The 27,105-nt window shown below is 39.1% G+C and overlaps 1 protein-coding gene across 17 annotated transcripts in view; it reads left to right on the top strand.

The window, feature by feature from the left end:
• CTNNA3 (catenin alpha 3) overlaps positions 1-27,105 on the top strand; it is a 452,565-nt gene that overhangs the window by 279,310 nt on the left and 146,150 nt on the right. For 14 of the 17 annotated variants that reach the window (XM_064145224.1, XM_064145223.1, XM_064145222.1 and 11 more), the window contains 2 exons: positions 314-466; positions 22,808-22,900. In XM_064145224.1, the coding sequence (XP_064001294.1) occupies positions 314-466; positions 22,808-22,900 (246 nt within the window). Of the gene's footprint in view, positions 1-313; positions 467-22,807; positions 22,901-24,618; positions 24,942-27,105 lie in introns of those variants that run through there. The other 3 variants (XM_064145237.1, XR_010302601.1, XM_064145225.1) reach the window with 3 other exon arrangements.

Raw genomic sequence — 27,105 nt, 5'->3', positions numbered from 1 at the left:
ATGATTTGCTTTCCGGGCTGCAAGAGTGCACTACTGGCTTATGGTGAGCTTCTCATCAATCAATTACATCCAAGTGTATCTACTCACATACACAAACATAGTAGCTAAGTAGTGGTATAGTAAAACTCTCCCTAAAATTTGAGTTTTCTGTGTAATAGATAAATTATAGCTGCAGTAGGTTTCAGACACTGCAAATAAAGCACGAATCCAGTTTGTACATGGTTCTATTATAAACCACTAATAGTCAATAATTACAGTAGACTTTAATAAATAGTCCAATTATTCCATACTAATATAATGTTTTCTTTTGCAGCTCCGCAAAGCCATTATAGATCACATCTCAGACTCCTTCTTAGATACCACTGTTCCGCTGTTAGTTCTCATCGAAGCTGCTAAAAATGGAAGAGATAAAGAAATAAAGGAATATGCTGCTATATTTCAAGAGCATACCAGCAGGCTCGTGGAGGTATGTTGGATGGGGTTGCGCTCTGAATAGATGGTCTATGACACACTGCTGGCAGGTGTCACAGAACAATGAACCTTGGCATTTCAGGAAAGAATACGTAAATGTCCTAGGGTAAGAGTGAACATATTTTATTTTGAATAAAGTGTTATAGGGCAAGACAGTGGGTTTGGTGATATTGGCATTTATAGAAGTGTTCCATTACACAGAAATCAGGCGGTGGGGAATTCTAGTTGGAGAAATAATTATAAGCCTTTCAACAAATATATTCAGTGAGAAGTTGATCAAATATGTGATTCTGAAGAATCATAGAATCAACCAGGTTGGAAGAGACCTCCAAGGTCATCCAGTCCAACCTAGCACCCAGCCCTAGCCAGTCAACTAGACCATGGCACTGAGGTTTATTATATAATATTACATGTATAAAATATATATAATGTGTATATAATATAGTATTAGGTCAGTGTTCAGAATACTATTACCCAGTCTGTGTGAGACAAGGTACTGGTGTTAATTTTTTGCCAGCTTTCTCACTTTGAAAGTTCATAGCCTGTGTGATGTCTGAAGAGGAAATAGTGTTTTGGTTCATAGCCTGTGTGATGTCTGAAGAGGAAATAGTGTTCTGATACACAGCTCAAAGCCAGGAACCAGCAGACTGAAAGTGTATTGGCTTTAATGCTGAATAAATTCGCTCACATACCTTATATACTCATTCAGTTCTAAAGGATATACTTCTTTATTGTTTCTAAATAACACTTTTTCATCCCTAGAAATTTTCAAATGGAACTGAATGAGGTTTTATTTTGTTAGATAATCAGTCCAGTATATGTGACTAAATATCTGTTTGCTTAAACTCATTCAAAATGGAGCTTGAAGCACTACTGGAATACTGAAGTCATGGATTTTGCAAGAATATTATTGGAAGTGCATGTGAGGAATGTGTTGTTATGTTTTGGTGGGTTTTTTTAAAGCTTTTAGTGCTTTTGTGTGCAGTAATGGAAAAATGGGAAAAAACCAACAAATTTCCTCTGTGGCTGAAATTTTACTGTTCACTGTTTGGCTCAGAATGATTTTTTTTAATCTTGGAAGATAAAGCGGCCTGAATTGGCTTGATTTTAGACAGCACAGGGGATCTCTGGAGGTCAGATAAGGTCAGAGGCCTGTGGACATCAGGCCTGTTTTACAAATTAGTAAATCATAAATCATGCAAAGAGGTAAAAGAAAGATTCTCATGACTGTTTTACATGTAAACATACAGTGTGGAGGAATTTATGCTGTGATTTCATAAGCTGCCTACAGTGAAGCAAACACCAGTCTTAAAATGTTTCAAGTAACTGGCTTGGAGAGAGGCTGTCCATAGTGCCACCTCCTATCACTCCTGATTCCACAAGAAAGACAGGACAAACAGAAAGGAGTCAGCTTCCAACCATTGCTACTTCTGTTATGCATTTATTTATCAAAGAGTTTAAATTTTCTTGATGAAGCTTGTAATGTATAAACATCACCTATCCCTTTAGGGAGAGCTGCCTAGCCTTTTGGTAGGGAACTGTTTCATAACATGGTGTTGTCTGCCATCTACAAGTATTTGGGTTGGATGACAGGTTAATTCAGCACTGTTTATGAGAAAGTTGTCAGGCATCTTTGTATTTTATTAGAAGATTCTTAAATGACAGTTATGATTTGCATGTCTGCAGAGGAGCCCTCATATTAATTCCTTTGTTATTTGTTTCCTTCACTGTTATAAAAGCCATCAAACAAATCTTCTTACATCTTTCAGGCTATTAAATATAAATCCAGAAAGCTAGTCATGTATGCTGTTCCAGAATTGAGCTTGATCTCTGCAACTGAAGTCAGGTACTGAAGGAGAATTCAAGTCAAGTACTGAAGTTCAAGATTAAGGGTAGAATAGACCTGGCTATGGAATAATAACAGAGACAATAGCTGAAGGGAAAATATTTTAAAAGCTGTCAACAAAGAACAAAAAAGTTGCAAAAAATGGCTTATGACAGTAATTGTACTAGAGAAGGCTGATAGGTGAGGTGGACATCAGACAATTGTATCAATGAAGGCTGTTTTGCCATCTACACACAGTTGTGACATCCAAGGAGCCAGATGGATTGTGGGCACCTAATGATGTGGGCACAAAGGTCAGTGATGCAGGCAAGACTGCCTACATGGTTAAATACAAAATATCCTCTTTATCAGAGGAAAATAATGTTGTTTTGTCCAGTTCTGGTGCCCCCAGCATAAGAGAGAAATGAAACTGCTGAAGCAGCCACATGGGAGGCCACAAAGATAATCAGAGGGCTGGAGCACCTCCCGTAATGGGGACAAGCTGAGAGAGTTGGGGCTGTTCAGCTTGGAGAAGAGAAGGCTCTGGGGAGACCATAGAGCAGCCTTCCAGTACCTGAAGGCGACATAGAAGAAAGCTGGGAGGGAACTTTTTACAAAGGCTTGTAGTGATAGGATGAGAGGGAATGGATTGAAGATTGAGGAGGGCAGATTTAGATTGGAGACTAGAAAGAAATTCTTCACAGTGAGGGTGGTGAGACTCTGGAACAAGTTGCCCAGGGAGTTGTGGATTCCCCCTCCATGGAAGTGAAAAAGGCTAGTTTGGATGAGGCCTTCAGCAAACTGGTGTCCCTGCCCATGGCAAGGTGTTTGGAACTAGATGATCTTTAAAGTGCCTTCCAACCCAAACCATTCTATGAATCTGCAAACAGCCTTTATGGAACATAGAACATAGCTACTTGAAAGCAGTGAGATGTGAAAGACAGCTCAAATGCTGACAATTCCTATTTTTTTTATGGGTGAATAAAAGTTAAGGGAAAAAATACCTATTCTCTCACTGTCCTGCTTTTTTCTGAATGCAAAACACCCTAAATGTACATCTGAGCAAACTATAAACATTTAACATCCATAACATCCCATGGTGAAGGATTTCATGGTTGGACTAGGGATTGTGTAAAGAAGTATCTGTCAGACCTCCATGTGATCATTTAATTTGCTGTCCCTGAATTCTTGACTCAGAAGAGAAAATGAATACCAGTTCCTATTTTCCTTCTCCGTGCCACTTATAGACCACTGTACTACTTCAGTTGCCTACTTTTCAAGTTGAGTATTTCTTGTCTTTTTTTTTTCTTGGAAGTCATCAAAGGATGACTTTGCTCTCTTTCCAGTACCTTCCAGCTCATGAAGTGGTAGGTCAGAGCTGTGTGTGCTAGACAAAGATGTTTAAGATGTTTCATGATGCTCTGTGCTTCCACAACTGTTTAATTCCTAACAGTGTTTCTTCTCAGAGAACTACTGAATGGTAAATTGTAGTTTTCACACAAAGTTCACATGATAATCCCAAAATCTTATTCCTAGTTAATACTAATCTTCTGAGGTCCATTACATAAGTGTGCATATGTATGTGTGTGTGTATATATATATACACACACACATCATAGAATCATAGAATCAACCACTGTGGAAGAGACCTCCAAGATCATCCAGTCCAACCTACCACCCAGCCCTCTCCAGTCATCTATCTAGATTGAACTTAGTTTTCTGAGTTGTCATCTAGTGCTATAGGTCCTTTTGCAAATCTTCATTACTTTATTTTCTTGTTCAAATAATTTGGTAAAAGATGCATTAAAAATATTAAGAAAAAGTTAATGCAGACACTGTCATGACAAGGAAATTTCTCACTCATGGCTTTCTCCCAACTTCTTCGTGACTTGTTCCTGAGGTTGACAAGTGTGATGTTCATCTACTCGTACCCACCGAGAATTACTGAGTACTCAGTTACCTCAGTTTTTGGTGGAGTCTTAGAATCTGCATGCCATGAACTCACTATTGAATGCACAATATGACTAATAGTCTATCTCTTTCTTTGCTACCTCAGGGAGGACATTATGCCATTTTCCCCATGTATGGAAGGGCGTTGTTCCATTGTCTTCATGTATGGAAAAAGGCATGTCCATTTCTGCTTGATTTTAACATTGCTCTTCTAAAAGATATCTGTGGCACAAGAAGGTTTTCTGACCATTTCCTTTTGATCATGTAATGGTCACTTTTTGCACCTGAAGATACTTGCTGTGAAATTAGTGGTAGGAACTGTCTGCTGAATTTTAATTCTCCCCAAACTAAGGGAACAATATTTTTAAACCCCACAACTCTTCCTGAATCCAGTCATGAGTTTAACCAGTAAGTCACCTATTGAAAAAGTATTGGCTCTGTACTGTTGAACACACTGTTCCAGCTGAACATGTTTTGCACACCTAAGAGACTTCAGAGCACATCCTTGAGTGGGGATGATGATGTCAATGTTGCACCAATGATGAGTTTTATGATATCAGTTTAGGAGTGGAGATGGAATAACATATTGTAACAAAGAGGTGATGTTGCATTCTGAAAATAATCACTGAGCTGTCATTTGAATCGGCAGTTTTATGACTTACTTTGTGTCCTCTGTAAATGTTAAGATGCATGATGTTATTCTCATCTCTCAATGATGCTGTTCTTCCCAGATTGATAAAACGATCAGTGTTTAGTTTTCCTTCCATGGTATTTAACTTGATTACATAAATATGCAAACTAAATTTCTGAATCTGTTCCACACAGATGTGTGTATTTGTGTGTTCAGATAGCCAGTCAAATAAAAATTGATTCTAGTATTGCAGTCAGCAAGTCCAGCAGTGATAGACAGTGCACAGATTTTGGTGTTATAGGATTAGGCTGTTAAGTCCATTTTGAAGTAAAACAAACCATTGATATTTGTGTAATCTCCAATTTAAGCATTTACTTGTCTGCTTAAATTAAACCATGTGCTAATAATACTTGCCTCTAACCAACAGATGAGCTTCTTTTGCTGTTTCATTTGTTTTGTCCTTTTTTTTTTCAAGTTGAAAAATTAAGGTAGGCATTCTGACATTTGATTCTGTTGGTCTTTTTTCCTTCTTTTTTTAATTTAAAACTTTATTCACCCCATTTACTCTTAACCCAAGATAAAAAAATCCTAAAGAAGATTTACATTGCTTATACAAAGCACCTGTGTCTTCCTGACTAAGTTACTGGTCTGGTTTGGATATGTAATTTCTAGATATAAGATGAATTGTGCCTTTGGAGATTAGTGTTGGTCTATTTTGAAACATACATTATGATCCATATAGGACTTTTTTCTCTGGCGTATCCTGGTTTTCAGTGCATTTTTTGCAGCTGTTTTTAGTAGGTCCAGGATATTTGAACAATGAGTAATGATGTTATTTAGTTTTGTAAGTCAAATAGATCTAGTTGGACATTACTGGGCTGCATTAAGAGGGCAGGGCCAGCAGAGCAAGGGAGGTGATTCTCCCCCTTTGCTCTCGTCAGACCTTTCTGGAGTCCTGGATACCCCAACATTCCTCTCCCTCCGTGGTTTGATTGGGAGAGGAAAGGCGGGAAAAACCTGTTTCCTACCCTTGCCTTGCGGGCATGAAGGTGGGGGGAGCAAAGGGTGCTTCTGGCACGAGGGGTGCCCTCCGCAAATGCCCGCACTGAAATCGGCCTGGGGATTGGCTGTGTGCTTCGAGCCTGGAAATGGTAACCCAACACTTTCTCTAGGAAGGCATAAATATTGGGGTGCTTCCTGCCTCGGGGTTCTCCCCTGCCTGCATAGTTCCTGCAGAGAGAGTCCCTGGCGCTGTGAAGGACAAGCTCCTGAGGGACTGGACTGTCCCTGGTTAGGAAGTCTCCCCACCGTAAGCACCCCTTTTGTGCAAGCTTAATGAGCCTCGGACGTCCTTTGAGAGAAAGCTAACAAGCATCTGGACTGCTCTTTCTCTCAGACAGTCTAGCTCACTTGTGAGTAACTTTTTTCTGCTCAGCCTGATTAATAGTGGGAAGCTGTGTTTGTAGCTTAGCCTTTTCCATTTCTTGACTTCTAAAACAGCCAGATTTATCTATAGTATCCTTTGTAAGATATTCTCAGACTGAGCCTGCTAATTAAACTAATTAATTTCAGTCGACAGTTTTGGGGATGGGGTTTCAGGGGAAAAAAAATATCTATTTTTATATATATTCCTGACTTGGCCATGTTAATTCCCTGCCTCCACAACAAGACCCCACCTGGCATACTGTGTACGGTTCTGAAGCCCCCAGCACAAAAAGGACATTGAACTGTTGAAGCGAGTCCAGAGGAGGGCCACAGAGATGATCAGAGGGTTGGAGCTCCTCTGCTATGAGGACAGGCTACGAGAGTTGGGGCTCTTCAGCCTGGAAAAGAGAAGGCTTCAAGAAGACTTTATAGTGGCCTTCCAGTATCTGAAGGGGGCCTACAGGAAGACTGAGGAGAGACTGTTTACAAGGTCTTGTAATGACAGGATGAGGAGTAGTGGGTTTAAACGGGAAGAGGGGAGATTTAAACTAGATGTTAGGAAAGGGTTCTTTCCAGTGAGGGTGGTGAGACACTGGAACAGGTTGTCCAGGGAGGTTGTGGATCCTTCCTCCCTGGAGGTGTTCAAGTCTAGATTGGATGAGGCTTTGAGCAACCTGTTCTAGTGGGAGGTGTCCCCGCCTATGGCAGGGAGTTGGAACTGGATGATCTTTTAGTTCACTTTCAACCTAAACCATTCCATGCTTACAAAAAAACCCCCAAAGTTTTCATGATGGTGTTTCCAACAATTAATTTTATATGGAAATTAGAAGTACTAGCTGAAATACAAGAGATTTTCTGTGGTTTCTGCTTTCATCTGAAAATGGAAACTTGTCAAATAGAAAGATAGGTCTTGAGAAAGGAAGTTATTTTTTTTTCCTTTTTGCATGTGAATTGTTAATTGAGCTAGGTTAAATTGCTAGCTGAGCAAACTTATTGCTTCTACTGTAATTTAAGAAGCAAACAAAATTTCAGAAGTATCCTCTGAGGCTAGTGATCTCTGTAAATCAGCTTAAGAATGAATATCTCTTAAAAATATATCTTTTCTGTATTAGCATTTAGAAATTCCAGTCTTTCTTGGAGAAGTATGTATATAAAGAAAAGACATTTAGGTCCTGCAGCTTGTCCACACAAAAGCTATGAGTCTGGTGAGGGGTTTTATAGGGTGTCATACAAGGAGTGGATAAGAGATCTAGGGTTGTTTAATCTGTGGAAGAGAAGGCTAACTACTCTATACAAGTACCTGAAAGGAGGTTGTGGTGAGGCTGGTGTGGGTCTCTTCCCCCATGTAACCAATGACAGGGTGAGAGGACGCAGTTTTAAGTTGTGCCAGGGGAAGATTAGATTGGACATTTGGAAAAAATACTGAGAGAGTGGTGCATTGGAACAGGCTGCCCAGGAAGGTGGTGGAGTCACCATTCCTGGAGGTGTAGATGTGGTACTTCAGGATATGATACTTGAATGGTCTAGCCTTGAGCTCTGTGGTAAAGAGTTGGACTTGATGATCTGTGAGGTCTCTTCCAACCCTGATGATACTCTGTGTGTGTGTGATACTGTGAATTATGATTATCTTAAAGGTCTTTTCCATCTTAGTGATCTTATGATTCTGTAAAGTCAACGAAGTACACATCAGTGAAATGGGAAGGCTGAACCTCACACCAGAGCTGAGGCAGTCAGGCTTCCGAAGGTCATGTCAATGACAGCTAATGTCTTTTTTCTTGTATTCTTGTTTTCTCTCCTAAATTTATTAACTACACTGTTCTCTTGCACAGATGTTTTTGCTTCTGTTCAAACCTGCATGCACTTAGGACGTTAGCTGCACTTAGCAGGAGAACTGGCTGGGGTTTTTTTTTGACAGTGCTTGTATTCAAAATATCAAACAGGGCCAAAGTATCTGAGGCATGCTGGTTAATGCCATTGCGCTATTGTAGCTGCACAAGAATTACACAGAACAGAATCTCTAGCTGTGAATGTGATAGTATCTTTGGATACATGGAGGAAGCAAAACAGTCTAGTTAGACACATTGAAAGGCCCACTTCAGCTGTTATATTGGACACTTCCTACATATGAAATGGACATTCAGCAGCTGAACTATTTGCATGAGTACCAGAAACCATATTAAACATTCTTCAGATGGAGGTTATTCTAGGCTACAGTGCCTTCCTTTTATTGCTCATATACTGCAGCATGTATTTGTAAGTCTGAATACTGATTTTGTGACATAGAAAAACTAGGATATATTGAAGAATGAAAAAAGCAACCAGGTTTGGGTTACAATCCTGTCTGGAATCTATGTCTTTGACTGCAAGTCCTGACTAAAGTAAATTCCCAAAAGAAACATTTCTATGAGAAAATGCTTGTTATTAATTAGTATTCCCTTTTATAATGCAACAATTTAGATTAAAACATATTTTTTACATTAACATTAAATCCTCTGCAATTTCACAGATTTAGGGCTTGGTTTTGTTCATTTAGAACATTACCATTAAATTGCAAATCTAATGGTAGTATTTGAGTATATGAATATATTTTCAAGCAGTATTTTAGAAAGTTTCAAAGTTAGCTCTGAATATAAAAACCCTGTTTAAAATTATTAAAATTATGACAAAATAATAATAGAAAGTGAAGGGGACATGGTTTTGCTTTATAGTCCCCTGTGAGGCATGTCTGGTTTTAGTGCCTGGCCTGTGGTTCACTTCTACCAAAGTCAAAACAAATTCTGATATTAAGAGAACGAGCACCCAGAAGTGGACAAACGAGGTAAAAAACAAGGCTGGAATGTCAGATAAAGGAAAAAAGCAGGTCCTTGGTAGCTACAAGTTTCTTGTTTGGGAAAGCTGACAGACTGTTCTCCTTAGCTGATCTATCAAAGAAATGTGATGCTTTCTGAGAGGAGGAGTGATAGGCTGGGTGAACTTGAGATTAAAAAAGGAATTTGATGGGAACAAGCAAGAATCCTCTGATTATCTTTTCTTTTGACACAGATGCAAATTTGCAACCACAGTGTTTAAAGGTCAGCTGTGCCAAGCAGAGGATGAGAGATTTAATAGGAGAAGCATAGACAATGATGAAGTGAACTTCGTGTTCCTCATCTCTTCTCTCAGTACATTAATATATCATATTCTATGGAGCTTGCAACACTGACTTCAGATTTGCTTCTCTGGTACATAAACTTGTGGCGTTAGTCTACTGCCTAATTTTTGCCTGTATGTTTATCAGTTTTGCCTGTATTCCAGTTTGACAATGCAGGCTTCTGGGAATTAGGATTTCTAAGGTTAAGTCTGTTACTAACAATGGGCAGCAACAGACAGAACACACATTTATACATTTACTTCTATCAGTGTTGTCATGTTAATATAGGATAGTAAAGGCACACACAAGGTGCAGAGTTTGCAAGTTAATATAAACATGGCAAGTGCAGAAAATCCAATATATCTGTTAAAGATGAATTCTTTTTCTGAAGTCATTATTTTAAGATTAAATTACAAGATATAAAGGAGGAAAATCTTGAGGTATAAATATATATATATATATAAAAATATATATTTTTTATTATGTTTTGGCTGAATAAGGTTAAGACATGCATAGGAACAAACTATACAGATACTGACAGAATGTTAATTTACTTTACAAAATAAATAAATTAAAGAATCTTAAATACAATTACTTGCTGCTGTTAGCTTCCACAACTTCTAAAACTAGCTCCTAAAAAGGTGAAACTGATTTCCTGTGTGTGTTGGGAAAACTTTGCTTCATAGCTTAGAATTTTAGTCCAGACAGTTCTTACTTTATTACAGGGCTCCTGGCTCCTTACCTGGGGAGGTTCTCTACTGTCTCGTGACAGCAGAGCATGAAAACAAGGATTAGGTAAAATCATTTCATCCACCTTCTCTGAGACTTCATAGCTTTTTCCCGCTTTAACATAATCAAGCTGTTGAGTGTGGAATGACTCTGGGGATTGCAACCATTATTATTTTAATTTTAAATATAATTTTTTTTTAGTTGGTGGCTTGGAGCCTTTCGTCTTAACCAGAACTAATTCAAGCCAAGCTCATGGAGTAGCTTATCCTTTAAAGAAATTAATTCCTTGAAAGATAACATTTATTTAGTTTGTGTTTCAGTAGTACTCTGGAGACTCCAAGAAATGCCTGTGTCCATGGATGTGGGAAAACAGATGAGACAGATATACTGTAGGAGGAGACAGAAAGGGGGAATCAATGTCATGTGGATCAATGAGGGAGCCTGGAATAACACAGATAAATCAATTTGGTTAACTCAAAATCAGTCACCATTAAACTCATTTAAGGATGTCCGTGTAAGGATTTGTCTGAATTAACTCCTGCATAGAAATTGAATCAATTGAATCAATTGATGCAATTTCTATAAAGAAATTGAGATTTGAGATACACATAAATGTTTTTAATTCAATGAAATGTCACAGAATCACAGAATATTAGAGGTTGGAAAAGACCTTGAAAGAGATCTTCCACCCCCCTGCCCAAGCATGATCACCTAAAGTAGATCACATAAGAATGCATCCAGGTGGAATTGAAATATCTTCAGAGTAGTATAATCCATAATGCCCCTGAGCAGCCCTGTGCCAGTGTTCTGTCATCCTCACAGTGAAAAAAAAAATTCTGCATGTTTACGTGGATACTGGTCATAATTCTGGGAATAAAATGTGCCTGTCAGCAGACTGGGACATTTTTTGTGAATAAGATGAGCAGTTTTAATCACGATCTATACTTATGAATGGAATGTGGATTTGCATTACATGTAATTTATCACACACTTTACCTACAGTATTTACCTAGTTAATGAAATGCTTTGTTCTTAAGCTGGAAACCACCTTCAGTTTGCTCATTTTTATGTATCCTTGGTTTCTGTGATTCACAATTCCCATTTGGCCTTCACCTGATCTGGTCTGATTTCTCACTTTCACCACAGAGCAGTGTGTCTAGCCTGCCTTTTCAGACAGGGTTTAGTTAACAGCATGTCCATAAGGTCTGGGCACTGCAGGTTCCTTTGTTGTGGCAAGCAATGCCAATCTAACCACAAAACCAGAAAATACACTTCTGCAGTTTACTTACAGATTATTTTTTTTCTACCACTATTTGAAAACTCAAACTTTTAATGTGTGAAACACAAATTTAGTGTCACTAAGCCCAAGAGTTAGGTCTAAAAGGCCTCTTTTCCCATTACATCTAGAATTCATTTATGTGCTGAATGCTCCAAGAGTCCTCCGTCAAACGGATCTACCTGTCCAGATGATGTGACAGCTGTCAGTAAACAACATGGATAGCTTTACTGCTTACAGTCTACAAACCCTCTGTTGTCAGACAATGCTGTGGTTGGTTGGCTGCAGAAGGGAACCCTAAAAATGGTAATGGCAGTTGTGTGTGGGATGTGGATTTATCTCTAAAAGGAAAGGTAGTGCAGGAAAAATGCATGGGTGCTGTAAATGCAAAAATAGCAACTGCAATTGAGAGGTGGCAGGCAGATGGAAGGAAGCCTTTAAAGATAAACAAGTTGTTTGTGATGCTTTGGAGCTGGTAGGTGGGTACTTAAGGGGGAGCTAATGTGGTCAAACCAGAGACTTAGAAAAATTAATTCACTAGAAGTAGCTTAAACTCAAGCATGTACTTCTAAGTCTATGTAAACGTTAAGACTTTGAACCTTGCTTCACAGAGTTCCAGTATCTTGCAGTGAGTCTGAATTCATAATGTGAGAATTTTTGCACCTTTATGTAATTAATCAAAAAACACCCAACTTTGCTATTACTGATTGAGCTTCAGGTGATAAATGGTGACATTTTCATTAATCCACTCAATCACAGCCTTTATTGTCTAAGTGTGAAGCAAGGGAACAGAAGATAAACAACCCAAAGATTTATCAGACTTTCTGAGTCTTAAGGGACATATTTCAACAGCTAAAAATGTCAGTCACCTTGTACAGTAAGGCAGGGTGTGCTCTAAGTTTTATGAGGTCCAAAAAGAAAACTGTCTTGCTTCAGCAGGGACTTCTTGTGATAATACACCCACTTAATGCTTTTGCTGCTAAGTGTAAAAAGAGATGACACAAATGCAGTCGCAGTGATTTTTTTTTTCTCATGTATTATTGCAGATACCAGATTTAGAAGTTCCTCAGATCATTAGAAATTGTGATATTTGTGAGTCCATCTTAAGTCACCAAAAGTCTCAGAGTTTTAATAGTACTGATATGTAAGGAGCCAGTCTCCTGTAACAGAACAATTCCAAAAGTGCTAAAAAAGACACACATCATCAAAATGTTAACATCAGTTTGATAAAGTTTGTGATGCTGTGATTGTTTGGGTGTTCCCCAACCCCCACACTTTAGAAATCACCCAGGCTAGACTCAGCTGGCTCTGGAAATATGAATGAAGCTTATATGTACAGCCAGCACAATATACAAGCAGATATTTACAGTATATACAGTTATATACAGAAATATACAAAGTAAAAAGATAATACGGGAACACAACAGCCCTCCCAGAAACCTGAGTCCCCAGGAGGGGCTCTCAACCGCCCTTTCTCCTTCCCCCTACCCCTCTCAACCTTACCCCAGTCCCAAGGAAGAATGGAGGTTTGGCCAGGGGGTTAGGAAGCAAAGTGGATTAGTCCAAAATGGAGGGTGATGTTAGAGAGTAAGATGCAGCTCAGCCAGCAGCCCAAGTGAGAGCGGTTATCTAATGTTTTTATTTCTTGTTCCTGTATATCTCAGTAAGCCTATGAGGGAAGCAGACATCACCATTGTTTTCCTTTCACAGCCTGTAATCTAGTTCTTCTCACCAAAACCTTCTAGCCTGCTTCAAACTAGCACAGATGCTTAAGTATGTTTGAGTGTGTGTACTTGTTAGGCTTTGTTTGGTTGGTTTTTTCCCTTGGAGCATGTGTGCTACGATACTTCCTGAAGGAGGTTTATTCCTGTCATTGGAGGTGCTACTGCCAAGGTGATACTTTTTACAGGACTTACTAACAGAGGTTCATGAATACATTGAAATAACTGAGAAATGTTCTTGTGCTGAAATGCAGTTTGTGTACAATATTTAGAGCAGCAAACTAATATTTTGGTTTTGAGTCAAGAAAACAATATGACAAATCCTTTCATTATGCAGACTAAACAGACAGCAAGCAAATAAATAAATTAATTAATAGCAGCAGAACTCTCCTTAAAACCAAGAAACAGCCCCCCCCCCAAAAAAAAAAAAAAAAAAAAAAAAAGGAAAAAAAAAAGGAACAAGGAGATTATCAAGAAAACATACTTTGGGAAATCATGGGCTAGAATTTCTGATCATGAGGAAGGCAAGTGATCTGTGATCTTTACCAGGGAAGCTGGGTGTTTCTGGTCTACAGAAGCTACCTAAAAGAAACTGAACAACAGATTCAAGCAATAAGGTCAGCAGTTGCTTCCAAGGAGGCCAAATTGCTCAGCTTTAAACAGGATTATTTTTGACTGCTTTTTACTAACTGTTAACCTGGAGTTTGAATTGTTGGGTTCATGACACATTTCTGCAAGTTTCTTCTCCTGAAAACACAGGCTGCTCTTGCTAGACACAAGGAACCTCCTTGCTAGGCTCAGTGGGACAGAAGGAAATTATCTAGGCATGTTTTCTCTTAGTGAGCTGTCCTCAGCCACAACACTATGAGTTGTCTTTCACCCAACCAGTCCAGGAAAGGGGCAAATGGACATTAGTAGCAATATCCCATGCATTTTTATGATTGTGAGTTTAGCTTAATTAACATATACCCTGTCAGCCCTTTGTTAGGAATCCTTTCTAGGTTATAATTATAGACTTGCACGGAAGTTCATTTCTTTTGAAACATATTAGTAATCCTCACATCTCTTACTCTCTTGTTGGGTGTCTACTGTGCATTCTTCCTCAAATGTGCATCACTCTACAGTGATTGACAGTGAATTAATTTGTCGTTTTCAAGGCCAGTGTACTGTAAACAAAATAGTCTCTCTAGGAGTTCTGTCAGTGAATTTTTAGTGGGGTCATAACCCACTGCATCAGACAGTGTCTCAGACTGCATTGAAATCTGGATTGTTTTAAATGTAAGTTTTGAGTTCAAGGCTTCTAAATAGTTTTAAGTGTTTTCTGATCAGTTTTACCTTTCCTAACCACAGATCACATTTGCAAAAATGAGTCAAGGATTTCTTATAAATTTTTTATGAACCTTTAAACTCAATTAACATGAAATAGACTGCCAATGACACAGAAACATTTTATGTTAGTACAATATTAATTCCATATAAACTGCAGTAGCTAGGAAACTGCTTCCAGCTCCACTGCAATTGGAATTGGCTCTCTGTAGATGGCTTTCACAGTAGCTGCAGGAACATAGCTCCACAAAGGGGAGAAAAAAATCTAATAAACCTGAGAAAAATTACTTATATATTCATTTAAGAGATGAAGGAAGGATAAAAATGAATGACAGGATTAATTATGTATTTTTACAAGATAGTTGAAATGTAGCCTACAGTGAAAGCATAACAAAATACTGTAATGCAGCAATGCCATAATGTTATGCATAAGAATATACTGTGTGTCTGGAGCAGTGATTAGGTTTTTACTGCTGGAGCAGTGTCACATTTATTTGGCTTTATAGACTACTTAGTTATCTAGTATACATGCATGTCTATACTTTATTAAGAGTGAGTAATGGACTACATTATAGATACTGCAAATACAATTGGTCTGAGTATGTCATAGAAAGCTTCCAAAGTGTGTTCACATCTTTAAGTTTCAGTTTAAAATTTTGATTCTATCCAGTATGGGAAGCTGTTTGACTCAAGTTAGCATATACCCCATCTGGTATCCCCATCATAAAAAGGGGGAGCAAGTCCAGAGGAGGGCCACAAAGACAATCCAAGGGCTGGAGCACCTCTGCTATGAAGATAGGCTGAGAGAGGGGGGTCATTTAGCTTAGAGGAGAGAAGACTCCAGGATGACCTTACATTTGCCTTCAATACCTGAAAGGATCCTACAGGAAGGCTGAAGAGGGACTTTTCATAAGGGTGTCTAGCAACTGGACAAGGGGGAATGGTTTTCAGCTCAGGGAGAGTAGGTTTGGGCTAGGTCTTAGGAAGAACTTGTTCAGCATGAGGGTCCTGAGACTCTGTAATAGGTTACTTCTCCTCCCTGGGGAGTATTTAAGGACAGGTTGGATGAGTCCTTGAGCAGCTGAGTGTAGTTGAGAGGCGAGGTTGGAGTAGAAGATTGCTAAGGTCCCTTCCTACCTAAGCCATTCTATGATTCTATTATTCTATGAATGGTTTCTTACTGCAAAAAATACATATTCCAGAAAGCTGTAGTGCTATATGCTTTCTGTATTGCTGATGTAGGTGATTAGTATTAATGTTAGATATTAAATGAGTTGCTATCCTTTGTAAGGAAGCAAAAAGTCATGACCTACAGATCCTGAGCTGGATTCCATTCTGAAGGTGTGTTCTGTTATACTGATCTTTCATTGTCTTCATTGTGGATTTGCTGGTGGGTTCCCCCTTTGTGGAGTGAGTTTTTGGTAAGTATTTGTGATGCAGTATTTATTACATCTCTGAGTGGTTATTCTTTGTGATTTTCCAAAGGTGACTTCTGTTTTTCATACATTTCCAAGTTTATTTATGCTTAACATGCATGACCTTTTCTTTACAAAAATGTTAGTCTGTAGCATGCGTAACCAGCATAAGGTGTTGCATTAGAACTAAGCACTCATGGCATAACTTTTAATGAGATGATAAATAGCTAATTTCTGCAGTGGTCTGCTTCTAGTTTGAACTTTTTAAAGAGCTATTAGACAAACAGTGGGTTTGTGTCTCATTCAAAACAAAAAATGCCTCGTGCTCTTTGTCAGATGTCCTACTTTCTCTGAAAACGTGAAAGACTTGCTGGCATTATAACCGAGCAATTACTCTGCTGGAAAGAAGTCTGTTTCCTCTTCTGCACCACTAATATTTATTAAGTGCTAAGTGAGAGCTATGTGCTTTCATTTTATTAGCATACTAAATCTTAGCTCATGCTGATTTAAATAATAGAGGATGTATGCATCTTGGGAAATATGCAGCATCTCCTGGGATCAATTTCCAGCTCAGTTAAAACAGTCAGAGGCATAAGAGATAAAGAGTTTGATTCTGACAGTAGGAAGAGTCTTAAGATTTTGCATCTGAAAGAAACAAAGGTCACCCAAGTATGCTTGAGTATTGGGATGACAAAACTATATGTTATTTAGTCTAACAGAAAAATCTTGAAAGCAAGGGTAATGGCTGTTGTTTTGTAGAATACTTGAATAATAAAAGAGGATGTATTGATGCGTATCTTTGGGTCTTACCTTTGTTTTGTAGAGGAAAAGGCCCAAAGTCTTGAGTAGTCTAACAACAGCTTGTTATGGGTTATATTTGCTTCTGTCATTTAGGTGCAGGGGACAGAAGGTGTCAGGCAGGGAGAAAAGGGAAAGAAGAAATGTTCACTCAAAACGAAAGAGATACTGGAATTTTTACACACTGAAACACCTGAAAAGATACAAAGGTTTAATCTCAATTTTTATTTTCCATTTCCAGTTTATTTGAAAAAAGTGAACTTGTATGAGATAAGGCTTGGATGAGTGTGTGGAACTTGAAATAAAATGGTTGCAGTGGCTTGTTCTAGGTACATGCTAATTAAAAAAAAAGAGCAACCTAGTCCATTGATATTCAAATACTCTTTATTAATTAATTATGGAAATAGAATCTTTAGCATGCTTGACAAATAACATTACTGGAAACATCTGAAGTTACATAATACTCTAAGGAGTTTCTTCATGTTAACAAGATAGTTGGTTGCAGTTCAACAGGGACGGTGATAGGCCTCTGGTGCACAAGGTAGAGGTAATTTCGTTGAATCAGTAGTGATTGTGGTGTTAATGGAGTGCTATGTAATTCACTTCAGTAGAAAATGGAGCAGAGAGAGACATGCAACATTAAAAGAAGTGCAAAGTACCAGAAGGTGAGCAAAGAGACTTCAGATATTTAATGCCCCACAGCAGCTACATTATCAGATGAAAAAATCTTTCTGGAAGAGTGGAAGATGAAAAGCTAGAAGATGGGGAGTGTGATGGTTTGGGAGTTACCTGCCTCCCCCTCTTATGAAACCACCCAGACTAGGCTCAGCCAGTTGGAAGTTAAAGAGTGAAAGCTTTATATTCAGAGCTTAGCATGATACACAAACAGATATTTATAATACCTTACAAATATTTGCAGCTATATACAGAAATATGCAAGCTAAAAGTAATACAGAAACACAGTACCCCTCCCAGAAATCAGAGTGACCAGGAGAGGCTCCCAATTACCCTTCCACCTTCTTTCCACTACTCTACTTTATCCCAGAGTCTGCCTTACGTGCAAAGGTGAGATGCAAGGATTGGCAAGGGGAGTTAGAAGCAGAGTGATTGGTGGGTTACACAAAAGAAGCCCAGGGAAAAAGCACAGACATTGACTCCAACAGATAGAGACTCACACTTGTCTATGTTTGTGTTCTTGCTTTTGTACATCTCAGCAAGCCTATGAGTGAAGTAGACATCACTGTTGTTTCCTTTTTACAGCCTGTAATCTAATTTTTCCCATTAAAATATTCCAGTTAGCCTCAAAGTAGCACAAGAAGCAAGTTAATATATGGTAAATGTAGTTTTGAGGGTAGTTTCTAAGTTTATTCTCACCAAAGAAAAAGCTAAAAAACTTGAAAGTAATAGTGGATTTTATTACCTGAGCTATCCTAAAGCATTTTGGAAGCAGTGGAAAAATAACATGTAAACTCTGGCAGCAGCTTATAAATACCTGTGTTACTATTTGGCTTAATCTGGAAGGAAGTGGAGTTTTATGGTAGAAATTGGGTTGGAAATAAAGCAACATTTGCTGGCAGAAGCCAGCAGCAAAACTATTTCCCCCATTCCAGCACTCAGCCACAGTGGAAAATAGTAGCACCCCAAACCTGGGAACTGAAAGCAGCAACCAGAACAGCAAACCTCTCATGTTATCGTCTGAACTTTAATCCACATGATGCTTTGCTTCAGCCAGCACTTTCATTTTAAAGCTGGCATGTTGGCAGCATGGCACTGAATATCAGCAGCAGGTATAAAAATGCACATAATAATCATAAATGCATGTAAAAATACAGCAATCTCTAGAAGATAAGTATGCACCTATGTAGTTTTGCCTCAGTAAGAGTGTAGAGTTTATTGGTGACCCTTCTTTTTTTGCTGTAGTTTTTTCATTTTGTTTTAGCAAGTATTTTCATAAGGCTAATGTTAGAAGCTAATAACATAATAAACTTGTAGAAGATAGTGCATTATACCACAAAATAAAAAGCAAAGAATATATAAGTACCATTTTTCATCTATAGTTGGAGGAGAGCAGACTAACAGCTAAAATCAATTTATGTAGAGTATGTAATTTCTGTCAAAAGCCATGGTGATTGCAGCAATGCTGAAATTGAGTGTTTTTCCTTGGGTCAGTATTCAGTAGCTCTCCTATAAATTAAATATCTTCTGAACTGTTACTACTCAGGATTAGTCTTGACCTTAATGGATTACTTTCCTATATTTATGTTTGTGTTGTCATGCCCACCTTTATCCTTTCATCTCCTTCTTCCTCTCAGCTGCCCTGCCCTATGTTTGGACAAATTGTACTCTGGTGCCAGCCCTTGTTTGAGTCTTTCCATTGTTTTTAACTAGGATTATTATGTTTTGGCTGTGTTGATTAGGGTATCTCTTCTGCAACTTGTGGCTAAAATACTAACTGGGAGTGTACTGGTGGTTGAGATTGTGCTAATGACCTGTTGGAATTGGGACTGTTTTTTGGGTGAAACACCTACTGAGACTGGTAGAAAACCTTTTTTATGATGTGTAAGCTATGTGTAGAAAAGTGATTCACTTAAATGCCAGAAGAAAATTCTATCCATTTTGTAATGGAAATAGAAGATTCACTCGTATCAAGCAAAATCAAAGAGGACTACAGTCACTGTTGGTGTAGCACTGCAGTATGGATTCCAAATGCTCATCAGAAATGTTGCATGATAATTTTATTAGTTCTCAAATAGCCAAATGCATTTTTTTCTTTAAACTTTATTGGATCTTTAAAAGACAATATAGAACTCAGTTTGTTGTTGTAAGGTGGTTTAATATCAAATCCTAATGGTTATATCCTTATTTTGCTGCTTGTGCTTTGAGAATACTGCTATGAATTGGGCCATCACTGAAGAACAGTCATAAGCTGGAGAATCAAGAGGGGCAGCGTAAGATTAGGAACAGTTTTTCTTCTGTGTATATAGAACTGCACATGGCTACTGAGTTCAAGTAAAAGAGAATACTTCAGGAGGAAGAGATCTTTTCCAGCCTAAGCATGTTTTGTCTGAGAAGATGCAGGCTTTTTCACCCTTGAAATCTCCACCAATCTGGTAACATCCACATAATTTGTCTCCAGATGTTGTCCTGCTGAACAGATCGTTTTAGAGCTTGTTCTCCTATTTAGAGCAGAGGATGGAGTATATGATCTCTGGAAACCTCTTGTGGCCTGATCTGTGAATCTGTGGCACATATATGTCAAGGATTAGGTTTGTACCAGTATGTTCCTGCCAGTGAAACTGGGAAACAGGATTAAAACTTATTTTAAACTCTCTCAGTATCTTACTTGCACGTCAAGACAGGGACAAAAACTTTACTGCTTACGGAAGTGAACTCTACCTTAAGATGGTCTTACTGATAAACAGGAGTTACATATTGTACATGGCCCTTTGCAGTAGTGCCCCCACAAAAAAATGAAGTTTCTGGAAACTGTGAAATGAAACTGGAAAACTTGAGGAAGCTTATGGCAAAGAGAAAGGGCTGCTTGAGGGAGTTCACTTTGTCCTGGCCAGATGGCTTGTTCCACCTTTCTTTTTGTTGTTTCCTTGGGTGGTGGGGTGTTTTTAATTTTTTGTTATTTTGGTTTTGTTTTGTTTTGGTTGTGTTTGGTTTGGTTATTCTTTTAGCCTTTGAAAAGTTACCACTTCAGGCATTGAGGAGCTCTTTAATAAATGGATTAGTAATATTTGCAGTGAGCCCTGCAGAGTTCTTTTTATATATGATGGAATGTTCACGCAGTGTGAATGAATGCAGTGCTCCATTTGGGATATGCAAGCAGCTCTCTTACTGGCAAAAAGAAATTAAAATATTCCAACCAACCCAAATTAGCTGTTTTAGCCAATATTGAAAAACCCCTGGTTTTCAATCCAAAGAAAAACAACATGTTTTGAGAGAAGAGAGACTGTTTTAGTGTCGTGTTATGATGATGCTAAAACATCTGTAGGTAACTTAACAGTTAAGAAGTCAGGAGCAAAAGTGTGGGATAGAAAATAGTTTTTATTAAATATTACATCCATGGCAACTTATTTCAGACAAAAGGGAGTGCAGCTATAAAAACTGGATTTCTTCAGTCTTAATCTTTGTTTTTATCTGTGTTTGTTTTAACAAACACACAGGCTAAGAGCCAGTAAGTTCTATTCAGTACTGTGGATAGGTTCATAAAGTATTTATGTGTAGGCAATAGAGAGAGATAGGTGCTGGTCTCTTCTCACAGGTAGGGACAAAATAGGAAGGAAGGGCCTTGAGCTGCACCAGGGGAGATTTAGGCTAGACATTAGCAAATATGTTTTCGCTGAAATAGTAGAGAGGTGGTGGAGTCACCATACCTGGATCTACTTAAAGATAATTTAGATGTGGAGCTTGGTTTAGAAGAGAACTTCGTAGAGTAGAGCTAATAGTTGGACCTGATGATCTCAAGGGTCTTTTTCAACATGAATGATTCTGTAATAGGTGTAAAGGAAAGGCCATGCATTCTAGCCTTCATCCTCATTAGAAAGTGTCTTACTTCATCCCTGCTGAATTTTGGATAGGTGTTGGGGTTTGAGCAGAACTGAAGTGAAAAGAATAGGCAGAGTAACTGAACAGACTTAGGTCATTCTGATAAGGAGGCACAGCTGCGGAAAAGTGGCCTTGAGAAGCTGGCAGAGAAGCTGAGGGAGTTCTGAGCTGTGCAAGAAGACACTCTGCTCAGCCCTGGGAACAAGCAGTGTTATGGCTTAGTTTTTGCAAAGGGGGATTAAGGGGGGTAGTTGGTCAGATCTGCCTCTGTGCATGTTGTAAGCCTATCAAAAGTACGCGCCCCTCTACTGAACTCCACTGTATAGGTATCACACTTAGCTTCAATAAACAGATTGACCATTGTGCACCACATTGGTGTAAGCCTGGTGTCTCTCCCTCTCCCACACGGCATAGAAGAGAGGCTAACTCGACAGATAGGAAAGTCATTAATTTGGTTATGCACTAATTCCCTGTAATGATTAAAAGCCTTTGTTAATAGATCATCATGAAACTATTGTTCTTTCTTAGAAAATAGTGTCCTATAGTGTTGATGCGTGAAGATGTTGTTGCAGCTAAGCTGTAGAACTCATGACATGAGTTTTGAATAATTACAAATTAACTGTGCATGTCTGTGTATGTGCCTATGCTGGTAATCTGAAGCACTACAGAGTTGTAGTTCTCAGGCAGTTCTTGGTCTCCGTTAACACTGGAACAACCTATTTGTAATAACAGTTAGCTCAGTAGAGGCTATGGAGAGTAACAAATGTGTAGCAGTTTATGTAAGTGACTTAGGTAGCATGAAAAGATCTGCAGGATTTCAGTACCCCAAACCTTCCTGTGCCTGTTACAACCTTTTGATGTTGAGTTGCAGCAAGTGGCTCTTTTTGCTTCATCTCTTCAAACTTGTTGAACTGTGGAGTGTCCTGGAAGCACTTTTTTACTTGAAAGGAGTCTATATATGTCCAATGGCATATAACAAAAAAGAAGATAAACTCGTTCTTTCACAGATTTCAAGTTTCCTTACACATTTTTACTGTAAAGTTGTACTGATGTGACTATTTCAATAGAAAATTGTGCTGCTAATTAAAGTAATGATCTGTGGATAGCTCAGACCATAAATCATTCTGTGTTTCATTACATCAAGGCAAATTTTATTTGATCTTTAAAGTCTTAAAAGTTTAAAAAAACTGATAAAACTGGACATGGTTTGAAGGGCTCTAAAAAATTAATTATCATGATCACAAGCAATCTAGCTGAAGCTTTAGGCCCTTTCTTTGAAATGTCCTGATGTTACCTAAACACCACTCTGCATCTATTCTGTGCTGAACCTAAGCTGGGGAGAGGTCATGACATTTCTTGCTGCTGTTACCTCTTTCCACATCATCTTTTTAGTTTATTTTTCCCTGTGTTTTCTTGTTCAATTATGTTCTTTGGCACATTAATTTCCCCAAATAATAAAGGTTTTCTTGCAGAGATTTTCTTTGGCAAGTTTGAGAGTGTGGGGATGAATACTTGCTTACCAAACTGTGTTTTGTTTTTTTGTCTGTTTATTTAAGGTTGCTCATCTTGCTTGTTCGATGTCAACAAATGAAGATGGAGTGAAAATTGTCCAAATGGCAACTAATCACATAGAGACTTTGTGCCCACAGGTATGGCTTCTCCAATTAATTCCCATTAGAGCACTCTGAGCATGCACTTTGTTTTTGTCACACAACATAGATATTTAGTCATGCTTCATCAGTTTAGATTCTTGCTTCATTCACAGAGCTTAGTGTGGTAAATGGAGACCAGCTGATAAATGGAGGGCTAATACTTGGTTAATTTGTTTATTTTTTCTCAGTGGATATCATAGAAGTTGTTAATAGTCTGTATTGATCAGGAGTTTAAAAAAGCTGTAAAACATGCAATTGAAGATACATGCTGCTTTGTTTCTGAAATTAAATGTGATTGAATTAATAGTGTGATGTGACAGGCAAACTGGGAGGGTTTTTGCCCTTAGGAATCACAGAATGGTTTGAGTTAGAAGGGACCTCCAGAGATCAAATCCAACCACCTGTCAAAGCAGGATCATCCAGGGCAGGCCGCACAGGAATACATCCAGGTGGGTTTTGAAAGTCTCCGTAGAAGGAGACTCCAGAACCTTGTTGCGGAGGGGAAATTAATTAATGCAAGGTTATATTTTTCCAAAATTAATATTGCTTATTAATTTTGATATTCAGAACTCTCACCACCCTCGACCACTAATTTTAATAATATTTTGGTTCTTACATGGTCATGGAAACATTCTGTGGATAGTATCTAGATGGAAGAGAAGATTCCCGTGGTCAAATGCTGCTTGCAGTCAATATGCCGCTTGCCCAGGAGATGGACTCAAGGAGCTCTTTCTGCATATGGCAGAAGGCAATGGAGAATTACAAAGAGACATTTAAACATTTACACAGAAATTATTACTAACTGGCTCACGGGGCTTAGCCACAGTCTAGACAGTGCCCACATGCTTTCATGGGACTCTGTCTTGTTGGATGTTGAGACTTAATTCTCCCAGGCTTCTGGGGAAAGAGGAAGACAATCAAAACCCTTTTTCTCCTGGCTCTTCTAAGCAGGACTTTCAGGCGTAGAGGCAGGATGTCACGTGATGTAGTTTCAGCACGATGTCACACTGACCGTGCAGGCATCCAGGATCTGCTCCTGGTAACTCGTGGAAGTGGAGTTCACCAGTAAACAATAAGGCAGTAGGCATTTGCAGGAAGCAATGACAGAGCAGCAGAGAGAGCAGGGGAGCAAGCACGTTGTTTACCTGCATATCTCCTTTTATCAGTGTAGGCAGAGATTAATTGCCCTTTGGACACAGAATAACCAAGCAGGATGGCAGTTAGCCAAAATTTACCATATTAGGCAAAGTCCTAGGCTTGATTTTACCTAAATTTGGGAATAGCACAGGCCTTGCACAAGCTAAGTGTGTGTACCTTGCTTACCACAGAACCTTGGGCAGGCCGGACTCAGTGGCTACAGGTTCTTCTGTGTCTTTTTCCTGCGCTTGCCTCTCTCGTAGAGCAGAAAAACATGCCTAGGCAAGGCAGGGCATGTATAAGTCTATTTTGGGCCTATCAGGCCTACCACAGCAAACCTCTCTGGGCAGCCTGTTCCAGTGCTCTGTCACCCTCACGGTACAGAAGTTGCTCCTCGTGCTGAGGTGGAACCTTCTGTGTTCTAGTTTGTACCCATTGTTCTTTGTCTTGTCACTGGGCACCACTGAAAAGAGACTGACATCTTCATCTTGACATCCACCTCTGAGATATTTATAGACACTGATAAGATCCCCTTTCAGCTTCCTCTTCTCTGGACTAAACAGCCCAAAATCTCTCAGTCTTTCTGCACAGGAGAGATGTTTGAGTACCCCATTCATCCTTGGATCCTTCGGACTCTTATCAGCAGATCTCTCTCTCTCTTGAACTGGGGAGCCTAAAACTGGACACAGTGTTCTAGGTGTGATCTCACCAGGGCCGAGGAGAGAGGAAGGAGTTTTTTGCCTTTAACTTGAAATAATCTTGCCAGTTGATTTGGTGAATGTGAATGTTAGAAGTAGATTTTTTTTCTGATTATCACCAGTTCAAGAGCTTGAGCTTTTTGTCTCAAACAAATGAAAACCGGCTCAGCTACACATACCTTTTCCATGCATAATGTCTTATAAAAAGTGTGTTCTTTCTACTTTGATTACTTCTAGAATTATACAGATATTAAAAAAATCTGTGGTTACACGTGTTAGGAGTAAAGATTTCAGTGGTTTGTGTGAATTTGGTCTGAGTGTTTCAGCCTTCAGGCTGCATAATATCAGGATCATTAGTTCTTTGAAGTATACTGTAGTTCACACAGTGGCCTAAATATTCTTAAACTTTTGAATGTTAGATTTAGTTGAAATGGAAGGTGAAGAGCAAATACGTCCAATTACAATCTTGAGAAGTCCATTTTATGCCTGATGAATAAATGCAAGACTTGTGGAAAAAGAAACTGATCTCAAGAAAATGTGATGCTCTGAAAGTATCACAGATCACAGTTTTCTCCTGAATAATTCTGTTTCAGTGTCCATTTTTATAACTTTTACAGTTCCGTGCTTCACATCTCATTCTTACTTGAAAGAGCATATTTTGTAACAAGTTTGCTGGCTTGTAAGAAGGATTTATGAGTGGCTTCTTCCAGCTTTGTTTCTCCCAGGGGTACAAGTGCACCTTTATAATGCATTATTATGCATCCAAGTGTAGCTTTCTAATTGAAAATCTGTGCTCTCAGTATCTTACACATCTTTCACTGGAAGATTCTAAAAAATTAATTTTCACTCCTGATTTTTTCTGCACAGCCACTTAAGTTACTAGGGTTTTCACAGAAACATCAGGTTGGAAAAGATCCTTAGGATCACCAAGTCCAACCTATAATCCTACTCTACAAGATTCACCTTAAACCATATCCCTAAGCACCACATCAAAATGACCCTTTTAAACACATCTAGGGTTGGTGACTCAACCACCTCCCTGGGCAGCTCATTCCAGTGCCTGACCACTTTCTCCATGAAAAACTTTTTCCTAGTGTACAGTCTAAACCTGCCCAGTCTTAGCTTGAGGCCATTCTCCCTTGATCTGTCTCAAATTACTTGTGAGGAAAGACCAGCACCAGCCTCTGCACAGTGTCTCTTCAGATAGTTGTAGACAGCAGTGAGGTCTCCCCTCATCATCCTCCTTTTTTCAAACTAACAGTCCCCAGCTCCCTCAGTTGCTCTTCATAATATTTATTCTCTAGATCTTTCATCAGCTTTGTTGCCCTCCTCTGGACCTGCTCCAGCACCTCCACATCTCTCTTGTATTGTAGTGTCCAAAACTGAACGCAATACTCAAGGTGTGGCTTCACCAAAGCTGAGTACAAGGGGACAGTCACCTCCTCACTCCTGCTGGGCACAACATTTTTAATGAAAGCCAGGATGCCATTGGCCTTCTTGGCCATCTGGACACACTGTTGGCTCATTCAGCTGCCCGTCTATTACAGCCCCAAAATTCCTTTCTGCCAAGCAGCTCTCCAGCCACACTGCTCCAAGCCTGTAGCATTGCTTGGGGTTGTTATGACCCAAGTGCAGGATTTGGCATTTGGCATTGTTGAAACTCATCCCATTAATGCTGGCCCATTGGTTTAGCCTATGCAAGTGCCTCTGAAGAGCCTCTCTACCCTCATTCAAATCAATACTTCCACCTAACTTGATGTCATGTGCAAACTTACTGATGACACTCTCTGTGCATGAATCAAGGTTGTCAATAAAGATGTTAAAAAGAAGTCCCAACATAGATCCCTACTGAACACCACTAGTGACCTGCTGCTAACTGGATTTAACTCCATTGACCACCCCTGTCTGGGCCTTCCTGTCCAGCCAGTGCTTTATCCAGAAGATAGCATGCTCATCCAACCCATGAGTAGCCAATTTGTCTACAAGAATTTTTTTTTGTCTACAAGGCTTTTGGAAACACAACATCAACAGCCTTTCCCTCATCCAGTAGCTGAGTGATCGTGTCATAGAAGGAGAACAGATTAGTCAGGCAGGATGTGCCCCTCATAAACCCATGCTGGCTTGGCCTTGTCCCCTAGTTGCTGTCTATATGACATATGTTGGCATTTGAGATGACCTGCTCCATGACCTTCTCTGGTACTGAGGTCAGACTAACAGGTATGTAGTTTCCCAGATCTTCTTTCTGCCCTTCTGGTAGATAGGCATCACATTTGCTACCATCCAGTCCCTTAGCACCTCCTCAGCCAGGACTTCTGGTAAATGATGGAAAGTGGCTTGGCGAGCATGTGTGCCAACTCCTTCAGTACC

The sequence above is a fragment of the Pogoniulus pusillus genome, chromosome 6 (assembly GCF_015220805.1).
Source record: "Pogoniulus pusillus isolate bPogPus1 chromosome 6, bPogPus1.pri, whole genome shotgun sequence".
NCBI classification, from domain to species: Eukaryota; Metazoa; Chordata; class Aves; order Piciformes; family Lybiidae; genus Pogoniulus; species Pogoniulus pusillus.
The sequence above is the reverse complement of the archived record's forward strand: the minus strand, read 5'-3'. Positions and strand labels throughout refer to the sequence as shown.